This window comes from Myotis nattereri (genome assembly GCF_964212035.1).
Source record: "Myotis nattereri genome assembly, chromosome: 5".
Lineage (NCBI taxonomy): Eukaryota > Metazoa > Chordata > Mammalia > Chiroptera > Vespertilionidae > Myotis > Myotis nattereri.
The window spans coordinates 25,999,304-26,012,259 of record NC_138080.1 but is presented as its reverse complement, the minus strand read 5'-3'; the positions used below and the strand labels follow the sequence as shown (position 1 = coordinate 26,012,259).

Here is a 12,956-nt window from a genome sequence, read left to right as displayed (position 1 = left end):
GGGAGGCGCGTGGCCAGCGCGTGCGGGGGTTCAAACCCCAGCTCTGCCGCCCCTGGCTCTGTGCGGCGGGACTGTAACTTGGCCTCCCCATGCTTCAGTTTCCTCCCTGTGAAATGATAGCGAATGCTAGCGCCCAGCAGATGTTAGCTATTGCTGTTTTTTAAAAATATTTTTTATTGATTTTTTACAGAGAGGAAGGGAGAGGGATAGTTAGAAACATCAATGAGAGAGAAACCTCGATGAGCCGCCTCCTGCACACCCCCTCCTGGGGATGTGCCCGCAACCAAGGTACATGCCCTTGACCAGAGTCGAACCTGGAACCCTTCAGTTCGAAGGCCGACGCTCTATCCACTGAGCCAAACCAGCCAGGGCAGCTATTGCTATTTTTCATGCTGTTTATTTTTATTTTTTTAAATATATCTTCATTGATTTTATAGAGGGAGAGAGATAAAAACATCAATGATGAGAATCATTGATCAGCTGCCTCCTGCACGACCCCTACTGGGGATGGAACCCACAACCCAGGCATGTGCCCTTGACCGGAATCGAACCCAGGATCCTTCAGTCAGTCACCAGGCTGATGCTCTATCCACTGAGCCAAACCAGCTAGGGCCATGCTGTTTATATAAAGTTAAATTTTAAGTAAATGGATTTAAGGTTTTTCATTTTTATTTAATTTATATTTTTATTGAATTCAGAGAGGACGGGAGAGGGAAAGAGAAATATCAATGATGATAATCATTGATTGGTTGCCTCTTGCACATCCCCTACTGGGGATTGAACCTGAAACCCAGGGCATGTGCCCTGACCAGGAATCTAATGGATGACTTCCTGGTTCATAGGTTGATGATCAACCGCTGAGCCACGCCCACTGAGCGATTTAAGTTTTTTGAAACATAAAACTAAGTGAATAATGGGAATGCTAGGCTGAACATACGTTAGTCTAAGAAAGGATTCTGCCAGCCTCCAGAGTGAATTTGGAGGATTCAACGTCCTTGCTTGGGGTCTGGGATTAAGCCCGCTCAGAGGATGGGGTGGGGTGCCCCCTCACCACCACCTCCCAGTTGCATGAGACTCCTAGGACCCCTAGGGTCCTAGTGCAGTAAGTAGTGGCACATCCATGCTGGAAAGTAATATTGTCAGCGAAAAGGAGCAAGACATTTGCTGTATGAATATTTACCTCAATATTTTAAAATGTTGTGTGTGTGTGTTTAAGAACAAGAGCTATGAATGAAACTGATTAGGTTTAAATTAGGTCGTGAGGAGGAGGCTCCCATGAGGGGATTAGTGCCCTTATAAGAAGAGACATCAGGAAGCTCCTTGAATTCTCTACACCAGAAGGCAACTGTCTCTGGCCCAGAAGAGAGTCTTCACCAGCACCCAACCACACTGGCACCCTCATCTTGGACTTCCAGCCTCCAACTGTGAGAAATAAATGTCTATTGTCTCAAGCCACCCAGGCTGTGGTGTTTGTTATGGCAGCCTGAGTGGAATAAGGCAGCCAGACAGAACAAAATCTGTAGATGGACAACAGTTTCCAAGATCTACTATTAGGTGAAGAAAACAAGATGCAGAGCAGTGCTAAAATTGTATAAAAAGAGAGAAGATGTATTAACATTTCAGCTCATTTATTCACAGACTAGTGGCCCAGTGCATGAAATTCGTGCACGGGGGTGGGGAGTGTCCCTCAGCCTGCACCCTCTCCAATCTGGGACTCCTCAGGACATGTCCAACTGCGGGGACATCCCTCTCTCAATCCAGGACCGCTGGCTCCTAACTGCTCGCCTGCCTGCCTGCCTGATTGCCCCTAACCACTCTGCCTGCTGGCCTGCTCTCCCCCAACTGCCCCCCCCTACCAATCTGCTCGCCCCCAACTGCCACCCCTGTCGGCCTGCTTGCCCCAAAATGTCCGCCCCCCCCCCCCCTTGCTGGCCTGATCGCCCCTAACCGCCTCTGCCTCATCCCGCCACCATGGCTTTGTCTGGAAGGACATCTGGGAAGGTCTCCCACTCTAATTAGCATATCACCCTTTTATTAGTATAGATAGAGGCCTGCTGCACAGGTGGGGGCCAGCTGGTCTTTCCTGAAGGGGGTCCCGGATCAGGGTGAGGGTCCCCTTGAGGGGCATGGCCAGCCTGGGTCAGGGGCTGAGGGCCGTTTTTTAGGCTGGCCACACCCCCTTCAGGGTGGGGGGTCTCCACTGGGGGGTGGGGCCAACCTGGGTAAGGGGAGGGCTGTTTGCAGGCTGGTCATGCCCCCATTGGGGTGAGGGTCCCTGTGGGGGGTATGGCCGGCCTGGTGGAGGAGCTGAGGGGCCGTTTGGGGGCGGTTTGCAGGCTGGCCAAGCCCCCGGCTTTGCCCAGAAGGACGTCCGGAAGGTCTCCCAGTCTAATTAGCATATTACCCTTTTATTAGTATAGATAGCTCTGGAAGTTTCCCAGGAACCTCCACAGTGATCATGGCCAATGAGGTAACCAGCACTTTTTGAATTTTGTAAAATGTGAACAAACAAATAAATCTTCCACCACATCATTAAACAACTGAACAATGGGGTGAGCTTCAGGCTCCCCTGGAAAATTAAAGGAGCCTGGGGCAAGGAGTGTTAGGCTGGGCTGGGAATTGGGTCCAGTCCTGAGACTGTGACCCCAGGCATGAGTGTGTTTGTGTTCCAAGAAATAGGTTGTTTCCTGTGTGCCTGGCCTATCGGGAGGCCTGAGCATGGCCCGCAGAGACTGGGCCCCCCTAGGCTGGGTCAGTGCCCCCAAAACACTTTACAGCTGCCTGAAGTTCCGCTGTCTCCGGACAGGAGGCGTGTGACAGTCTGAGCTACAAGTTTCCCAATTGGGCCCCACCTCACAGGAGTCAGGAATGCGCCTGGGGACAGCCAGGGATCTTGGCCAGCAGTCTGGAGCCTTTTATGGGCACAAATGGGGCACTGGCATTGCCCCCCATTCTGGGGGAGCCAGAAACCCAGCCTGCACCTCTGCAGGCCTAGGAGCCTGACAGCTTGGGCGAGTGCAAGGTACTCACCGCTTAGAGTTCCCTTCCCTGTAAAACGGGGGTGGGGAAGCTCACCTTGCCAGGTTGCAGTGAGGGTGAGTAAAAGGTGTGTCCTGGACCTACCACTGTGGGATGACTAGCCAGGCACAATAAGCTGTAATTGGTCGTATTATTTTATTACATTTTTATTTTTTATGAAGGATCTGACACACGCTCAAATCTTGTTTCAGCTCAGAACTGGCTGAGTCTCCCAGAGTCCCATTGCAGGGTGCCCTGTCTTTGGTGTTCTCGCCTCTAAGCTGGAGGGAGAGCTTTCCTGGACTCCTTTCTCGCTCCCACACTCAATTCCTCAGTAATTCTGTCTGCTGTTTCCAAAATCTATCCAGAACCCACGTGGTCAGAGTCCCCATCATCACGCTCCGTGGCCAGTGCAGCCACCACCTTGCTCTTCCAGCTACCACCTTTGCCTCACACAGAGGTCTGTGAACACTGAACTAAGTCAAGCCCTTCCCTCACCGGGAACTCTCCATGGCTCCCACCTCAAGTAGAGCAAAAGTACAGTCCTCCCCTGAGCCCACGGGCCCTGAGTGATGTGGCCAGTCACCTCCCCGCCTTTGTGTGCACGCTCCTACTCGGGGCCTTGGCACCTGCTGTCCCCTCACAGGAAACGCTCTTGCTTCAGGTGTTCAGTCATGTCTCAGCTCACAGCACATGTCACCACCTCTGCAGCGAGGCCTCCTCTGACACCATCACATCACCCATTGTCACGGGAACTATCTCCATGATTTCTTCACGCTGTTATCTCCTGTGCCCCCACCAGGACGTCAATTCCACAAAGAGTGTGGTTTTTGTCAGTTTTGTTCACTGTTGTGGGGTTTCACACCAGCCAATGAAATACCTTTCCCTGCGTCTTCTTTCTCCACCATCTTCGGCTGGGTTTCCTATAGAGTTCATTATTTAAAAAAGAAAACGTCTGCGAAACAGCTCTTAGGAAGGACAATGGCCGGTCAGAGGGCGTCATTCTGCGGCTGGCGCGGGTACCCGGGTCCCTGGGGCTGTGGGTGCTCCGGCGGAGAGGGTTATGTCCAGCCCGTCCCGCTGGGGCAATGAGCGCTCAGAGCGGATGGAGCTGCCATCTAGGCTGGGGGGCAGCCAGTGGTGCAGGCCTTCCGAAGCCCCAGCGGCACTCCCGGATCGCGGGGAGGCTCCCGAGCCCCGGCCCCGGGGGCGCCGGCCGCAGCAGAGGAGGCGCAGGAGCCCGTGGCGCAGGTCGCGGTTGGTGAGCGTGTAGATGATGGGGTTCAGAAGAGAGTTGGCCATGGCCAGGCCCAGGAAGGGGTCGGCCTGCAGGAGCACGGGGCAGGCGCGCGCCGGGCACGCCACGTCGAGCAAGAGCAGCAAGAAGAGGGGGCCCCAACACGCCACAAAGGCCAGGAGCACTATGCTGAGAGTGCGTAGCAGGGCCAGAGAGCGCGGCGTGCGGCGTGCCCGGCTCGAGGAGCCCCCAGCGGCTCGAAGGCGCCGCGTGTTGGCCCGCACCTGGCAGTAGATGCGCGCGTACAGCGCACAGATGGCAGCCAGGATGCCAAGGAAGGCGAGCACGCAGAAGAGCACGTAGGCCTTGGCGTAGAGCGGCAGGACGGTGGAGCAGGCGTCCAGGCGGCCCAGGCAATTCCAGCCCATCACTGGCAGTAGCCCGAGGATCAGCGACAGGCCCCAGGCGGCGGCCGCCAGGGCCAGCGTGCGCCCCCTTCGGGCCGCGGGCGCGGGTCCCCGGCGCGCCATGGTGAGGCTGCGCTCCAGCGCGATGGCCAGGAGGCTCAGCACCGAGGCGGAGAGCGCCACAAAGACGCCGCCCTCTCTTGCGAACCAGAGCGTCGGCGACAGGCGCAGCGTGAGCGGCCCGGACAGCAGGATGTTGGCGGCATACGCAGCGCCCGCCAGTAGGTCAGACAATGTGAGGCTGCCCAGAAGCAGGAACATGGGCGCATGAAAGCGCGGGTGGCGTCCGAGCACGAACAGCACAGCCAAGTTCTCCAGCACGATGAGCGCGCACACGGCCAGGCAAACGACGGCGTCGGCGCGCAGCCCCGCGCCCGGCTGGTAGCGGGCGCCGCGGAGCTTGCCGGTGTAGTTGTAGTGCAGGACGATGACCTCGCTCACCGGCGCAGGGCGCAGCAGCCCCGACTCCATGGGCCACCGCCCCGAGGCTGCGGAGAGGCGGTGCAGTGTCAGGCTTGGCGCGAACCATCCTCGCTGCCAAAGGGGCGAGGGGCCCTAACCCCCTCTCCTCCACCTCCCAGGTACACTGGGGAGCAGGGGGAGTTCCGGATGGAAGGGGGATGGCCATGGTGACAGGCCGACACAGAAATAATAACAGGGAACAGGGTGGCACAGTCCCACAGTGCCTGAGGGATACTCATAACTCGCACATCATCGAGATAACCAGAGGTATATTCAATCGTAAACAGAATGCAGCACACAAATACAACCGCACATAGGAAGGGACACACAAATACAGTGACACACCGACAGGGATAAACATGTACACGGTCACAAACGAGGGCAAAAATGGTCAGATCCCATCCGAAAAACACACAGAAATGCATTCATCCGTAGATAAAGCAACACAGGCAGAGGCATACAGCAATACCAACAGCCACACAGGCCACAATTTCACAACCTCCACCCATGCTCAGCCTGGAGCCCTGAGCTGCACACAGGGCTTGTTCCTGCCCTTTCACCCACCGCAAAAACCCGTGAGAACGCTGAGCCATCGGCCCATTTCACAGAGCCCGAGCCCGAGGGCAACCGACGGGCCCACAATGCACAGGTAGCGCCAGCAGACAGGCACACGTGTCATGAAAGCATGATAATGATCCCCTGCGCCTGGGCCCTTTCACCCCCTGGACGACTCTCACCATAGCCCCGTGTACAGGCGAAGACACTGAGGCGGAAAAGCAGTGCCTCGCAGAGAAGCAGACACAAAGGTGTTCATGCTCCCACACAAGCACAGCCCCGCAGAAACAGCTACACACGCAGTCGCGCAGGTCCCATTTCACGGATGAGAAAATTAAGGCCTGGGGACGGGAACCGACTGGTTTGGACTTGGCTGGGTCCAGTGCCTGCCAGGCGGCCTCAGTTGTGCACAGGGAAGCAGGCACAAATACAGACCCACGGAGAGGCTGGGGCTCCGTCCGCTGCGGGGAGCGGGCATCAAACACACGCAGACACGGGCTGCCCTTTCTCTGACGGGGACTCTGCAAACAGGCTCCCAGTCCCCGCACCTCCCGCCTGGCCCCGGCAGGCAGGCAGCGGTCCTCAGGTAGGGAAACTTGCAGGGCAGTGACCAGAAAGGACAAGGCCTGAGGGTTCCAGGCGTCCCCCCCCCCTCCCCCCCGCCCCAGCCCGCGCCAGCATCCATGGAACGACACCGGCAAAGTCGCTGGCTTTCTCCGCCTCCAGGAGAGGCCCGGGCACTCCAAGGAAGGGGACCCGCGGAGTGGCCAGAGCAACCTTTCCGGGCCAGACCAAGCTATGCGCGTCCCAAGGGCCCAGAGCTGTGCACTCACCCAGCGCCTTGTCCGTGCGCCCCCGCAGTCGCGCAGCCCGGAGCCTAGAGTTCGGGTGCCGCTCGTGGGGGCGGGACTGAAGACGGCTGGCGGAAAGGGGGGTGGGGGGAGACTGGCCCTCAAAGCCGAGCTAAGGCGGTCGCCAGCAATTGCCCCGCCCCTTGGGCTGCCAGCCTGTGCCATCCGCTCCAGCATCAGAGCGCGTCCCGGCGGCGACTGGCACCGGCGAGCCCTCGGCTGCCCCTTCCGGACCTGGGGCGCTCAGGGACGCTCCGTCGCGGTGGGAGGACCTGGAGACCCTGGAAGGGGGAGGGTTCCCAGCGGGGCAGCTGCAGCCTCTTCTCACCGCCCCCGCCCCCCCGCCTCCTCCCCAGTCACCACCGCAGAGGGATCCCATCGGTGGTTGGGTTCCTGGGCACTGGTCCCTCCCGTTTCCCGCTTACCTTCCACCTGACCCTGCAGGACTGGGCCCGAGAACGCCGGGTCGGGGAGGGACCCGGGCAGCGCGGGTTAGGAAGGGGCTCCTGCGGGGCGGCCGGAGCCCGAGCCCCCTCCCCGGGCACATAGGTCCTGGCAGCTCCACCCGGGCTTGGGGCGACGGAGGGCGGGCAGCACAGGAAGGATTCTTTTTTTTTTTTAATATATTTTATTAATTTTTTACAGAGAGGAAGGGAGAGGGATAGAGAGAGATAGAGAGCTGGAAACATCGATGAGAGAGAAACATCGATCAGCAGCCTCCTGCACACTCCCCGCTGGGGATGTGCCCGCAACCAAGGCACATGCCCCGACCGGAATCGAACCTGGGACCCTTCAGTCCGCAGGCCGACGCTCCATCCACTGAGCCAAACCGGTTTCGGCAAGGAAGGATTCTTGTGGGAACATCCGCCCCCCCCCCCCAAGGAGGATGTGGGTCGTGCTCCCCCTGGTTATCCATCCCCTACCCTTATGGTTCCTAAGAACGGGACTTACTCATCTATGGTTCCTCTGGGCTGAGTCCCCACCAAACTGCCAGCCCCAGGGGGCAGTGATTTGAGTCCGTCGTGCACCCCCCCAGTGAGTGAGAGAGAGAATGAATGAGTATCTTGCACACTTTCTCTGTGTGTCTCTCTCGCTGCTTCCCTCCCAGTTTCCAACCGTGTGTGTGTGTGTGTGTGTGTGTGTGTCGCTTTCCCACGCCTCTTCCAGGCTTCCGCTCCTCCAGCGGGCCAGTCCCAGCTGGCCCCGCACCCCCAACCCCCCCCCCCCCCCCCCCCCGTTCCCAGGAGCTCCCTGGCCGGGCCCAGCTCCCTCACCCTCAGACCAGAGGCCAGAGCCCGGAAGGGGGGCTGGGCCTGGCGGCCCCAGGACCGTGCCCTTTGCCTCAGCTGCTGCAGCCTCTGCCGGCCACAGGGGCGATGAACTTGAACGGGAGGCTAGGAATGGGGTGGATCTTAGACGTCCGGGTAAGGGACGGAGAGGGACACGCAGGCCAGGGCGCGACCCCAGGTACCCCTGGCAGAATCCCGGGCTCCTGTCCCCGCTGTTCCTCCGAGACAGAGCGCTCCTGCCCGCTCTGACCAATCACAGCGCGCGCGGGCGGCACAGCGGGCACTGCCGATAGGGGGTGGGGGTAACCCTGTGCGCAGCGAGTGCCTACAGCCTGGCGACCTAGCCGGCTGGAAGGAGCCTGGAAAAATACCCGCACGCAGCAGAACCAGCCCCGCGCGCAGCAGAACCAGCCCCGCGCGCAGCAGAACCAGCCCCGCATGCAGCAGGCGCTCCGTAAGTGACCCTCTGCAAGGGGAAGCCGCAGCCTGGTGGGAGGGTGGCAGCTTCACACCTCCCAGGCAGCAATCTCACCTCCAATGGCTCGCTCAGAAGTGGAGGGAGCCTCTTCCTGCTGCGGTGGGTAGGGGCCCAGCACCTCCCACTCCTGCCTCCTCCGGGCGCGCTGCTTTCTCTGGGGCCCAAGGGAATGGGGCTCCCAAGACTGGGCCAGATGTCAGGAACCTCCTGGAGGATCTGTGCTTCCACCCTACACCCCGTTCCATACCCGCAGCCAACAGCTCTTAAAACTCAGATCACACCCCTTCCCTGCTCCAGACTCTGCCCGGGCTCCCCATGTCGCTTTGAATAAACACCCAGCCCTAGTCAGGACTCACAAGGCCCTGCACAGTCTCTCCTCCTTCCTTCTCCCCGCCCCCCTTACTCCCAGCCCCACTCGCCTCCCCGTTCCTCACGTACTCCAAGACCTTGGCACTTGGGAAGAAGTCTGCCCGAAGCGCCCTTCTTCCAGCCCCTCCAGGCTGGTCCCTCCTCCTCAATCTCACATGACAGCACCGTCTGAAATTACATTGTTGTTTTTTTTTAATATTTTTTTATTGATTTCAGAGAGGAAGGGAGAGGAAGAGAGAGAAGCAGCAATGATGAGAGAATCATTGATTGGCTGCCTCCTGAATGCCCCCTATTGGGGATCAAGCCCACAACCTGGGCTTGTGCCCTTGACCGGAATCGAGCCGGGCCCCTTCAGTCCACAGGCCAACGCTCTATCCACTGAGCCAAACCGTCCAGGGCTACATTGGTTATTTGTTTATTCTTCTGGCCTCTGGTACCTCTGTGCCCTAGATCCCCAGCTCCAGGGAGGCAGGGACCCTGTGTGTCTCTCTGCCCAGCTCTCATGTAAATATTAAGGGCTGGGAGTCTGGAGCCAGACTCAGCTGAATTGATGCCCCTCTGAGCCTTGGTGGACTCATCTGTAAAATGGAGATGATAACAGCCCCCGCTCTGCATGTTGTTGAGGACGAAAGCAACGACGGGAGCAGAACTGGGATGTGCAGTAAGAGCCCAACGTTAGCTCCGGTGCTATTGCTCACCACTGTATCCTCACAGAGGCATTAGGAGGGGACTCAGCCCAGGCCCCATCAAGGGCCCCAGGCAACACCAGCTACCCAAACCACACCCACTCCGGCCCAGCCTGGTTCCTTCTCAGGAAAAGGCAGCCCTGGCCTCTGAAATCCTGCCACAACCCATTTGCCTAATGCATGCCTGGGCCGGCACACTCGCCTGGCAGGTTCTGCTGCCAGGGCTCTTGCCTGGAGAGGACACCTCACCCAGTCTTCGCCTACTCTCACTGAGCCGTGTCTGCACCTCTGAAAGGGCCAAATGCCTCTCATGCTCCTCTCCAACCCCCACCCATCAAGAGAATCAGGGGACTGCAGCAGAGGTCCCCACCCGCCTTCTCCACCCTCCACCAACCCGTCCTGAGGCCGGTGAACGTGGCTGCACCAGGGTGTGAACTGACAACCAGAGCAGGCATGAGGGTCTCAGAGTGGAGGCCAGAGGGCCAACTCCAGCTCACAACCACAGGTTTGCTTGCTTAGCTTAGGGGTTTCCTCTGCATTGTACAGAAACAGTGGACAGTCAGTAAATTTGTTTCTCGGGGGTTAACAGTTCTGGATCTGCTTCTATGCGAGCCTTGAACAAACAGTCCACAGGCTGTAGACACTGACAGCCAGATTTCATGGGTAACCAAATTACAAATAAGCGATGTGGTGCTAGACTGGGGTTATCAGCACGACATGTTTATTTTTAATAGACACAAAAATAAATACAGTTATGTGTGCATGCATGGGTTCTGACACACACACACACACACACACACACACACACACACACATATTTCCTAGCTCTGTCTGCCCCCAAAAGCAGTGACATCCTAGTAGCAATGAGTAAACTCACCGCCCAGATCTGGGTTTCTAGAACCAGGGCTCCTCAGAGAAATGGCTGACTCTAGGGTTGGGTCAGAGAAAATGCAAACTGATCTTGGAGCATCTTCCAATGCCATAAAGTGCTTTAAAAAAGAAAAAAGCCAAAGGACATAGGAGTCAGCATAAAAGAATTCCCACTGGCCACAGCTGGGACAATTTGAACAAGAAAATAAATACCAACAGTCTTGGATTATAACCCAAATAATAAGATAAATTAGCGCAGTTCATACTGGTTTAAAGACATTATTGAATCGATTTAAAAATGAGGGAGAAGGGACAAATTATCCTGAGACCAGAATTCTAATATAGAAATGTAAAATGAATGATGAAAATAGAAAATTAACATTAGACCCTGCTGGAGTGACTCAGTGGTTGACCCATAAACCAAGAGGTCACTGGTTCGATTCCTGGTCAGGGCACATACCTGAGTTTTGGGCTTAATCCCCAGTGGGGAGGTGGGGAGGGGGGCGTGCAGGAGGCAGCCGACCAATGATTCTCTCTCATGGATGTTTCTATCTATGTCTCTCCCTTACCCTCTCTCTAAAATCAATAAAAATATTTTAAAAAGAAAATTAACATCAGAGCACCACTATAATAATCGCTGCACATAGACTCTACTGATAAACGGAAAAGGTAATAGGCCAACCTTTAAAGAGAAGCAGGACATTTGCATAGCATCAAAGTTTCTCCCCCAGAATATTATTAGTCACCTTGGTAGCCTTAATCTTTTTTTAAAGTATATTTTATTGATTTTTTACAGAGAGGGAGGGAGAGGGATAGAGAGTCAGAAACATCAGTCAGCTGCCTCCTGTACCCCCCTACTGGGGATGTGCCCGCAACCAAGGCACATGCCCTTAACCGGAATCGAACCTGGGACCCTTGAGTCCGCAGGCCGAGGCTCTATCCACTGAGCCGAACCGGTCAGGGCAAGTAGCCTTAATCTTTGTGCACAAATTCTTGAGACTCCTCCCTTTAAGTGGTGGAGCAAAGCTCCCCTCTCCTTGCACGTGGTGCCTTCCACACAAAAGCCTGCACGTGGTGTCCTGGCTGCTTTGTCCATCATTGTCAAAACTTAAAAGAAGCCAAGCTGTCCTTCCGAAGGGGAGTGGATGACTACATTGTGGCACATCCATCCAGGCCATGGAATATTTATTTAGCAAATAACAAAAGAAGTGAGCTTTGCTCTGACAGGTACTTCATTTGGTTAGAACATTGTCCAGCTAGGTCAAGGTTGTAGATTCAGTCCTCACTCAGGGAACATGCAAGAATCAACCAATGGCCCTAACTGGTTTGGCTCAGTGGATAGAGTGTCAGCCTGCGGACTCAAGGGTCCCAGGTTCGATTCCGGTCAAGGGCACATACCTTGGTTGCGGGCACATCCCCAGTAGGGAGTGTGCAGGAGGCAGCTGATCGGTGTTTCTCTCATCAATGTTTCTAACTCTCTATCCCTCTCCCTTCCTCTCTGTAAAAAAATCAATAAAATATATTTTTTTAAAAAGAATCAACTAATGAATGCATAAGTAAGTGGAACAACAATGTCTCTCTCTCTCAAATCAATTTTTAAAAATAGAATAAAAATAAAATCAATAAGTTAAAAACCACTTTAAAAAGAAATGAGCTTTCAGGGGGAAAGGGGGGAATACTTCCTACAATAAAGATAAAAATTTTTAAAAGAAGGAAATGAGTTTTCAAGCCATGAAAAGACATGGAGGGACCATACATGCATGTTGCTAAGTGAAAGAAGCCGATCTGAAAAGACTATACACCACATGATTCCAAGTCTGTGACATTCTGGAAACGGCACAACGATGGAGACAGTAAACAGATCAGGGGTTGGTGGGCTTAGGGGTGGGGACGGATGAACAGGCAGAGCACATGGGATTTTTAGGCTGTGAAACGACGCTGTATGATGCTGTCATGGTGGATACATGTCAGTACACATTTATCCAAACCCACAGAATGTGCAAACACCAAGAGTGACCCCTCATGTGGACTGTGGACTCTGGGTGGTGATGTGCCAATGTGGGCTCATCAGTTGTACCAAGTGCACCACTGTGATGTGGGGTGTCCGTGGTGGGGAAGGTTGGGGGGGACAGGTATATGGGAAACCTCTACCTTCTGCTCAATTTTACTGTGAGCCTAGAACTGCTCTACAAATAAAGTTTATTAATTTTTTTTAAAAAAAGGTAAAAATGTCTGCTAGAGAGGTCCTCGAGAGGGCAGACTCCCAGGCCATGCCACCTGGCGGCCTTGGACATTTGCAGCGCCGGCCTGGCCCCTGAGGTGACTTGCGTTTCAGACGCCTGGTGCAGACGCCAGGAGCGTGGGTTCTGGAGCAGACAGGTGGCAGGAAAGTCAGTTTTCTAAACTGCCCTGAGCCTCAGGGTCCACAGCTGTCCCCTGCCAATAAGAGGCTCACATTTTAGTAGGATATAAAAGGAATCCCGACAGAAGATAACGCCCTGGCCCTGGTCGGATAGTTCAGTCGGTTAGACCTAGAGCATCGTCCGGATACCTCAAGGTCGAGGGTTCAATCTCCAGTCAGGGCACACACAAGAATCAACCAATGGCCCTGGCTGCCTCGGTCGGTTGGCCATTGTCCCATGCACCAAAAGGTGTCACCTGGATTCCCAGTCAG

At 55.6% G+C, this 12,956-nt stretch overlaps 1 protein-coding gene across 1 annotated transcript; it reads right to left on the bottom strand.

Moving 5' to 3' along the window:
• Positions 1–3,156: 3,156 nt before the first annotated feature.
• Positions 3,157–6,587, bottom strand: S1PR5 (sphingosine-1-phosphate receptor 5). The gene is made up of 2 exons (XM_081092824.1): positions 6,573–6,587; positions 3,157–5,210 (listed from the first exon to the last, which is right to left on the bottom strand). Exon 2 carries the CDS (start codon positions 5,191–5,193, stop codon positions 4,018–4,020), a length of 1,176 nt encoding a protein of 391 aa, XP_080948950.1. The 5' UTR covers positions 5,194–5,210; positions 6,573–6,587; the 3' UTR covers positions 3,157–4,017.
• Positions 6,588–12,956: the final 6,369 nt, after the last annotated feature.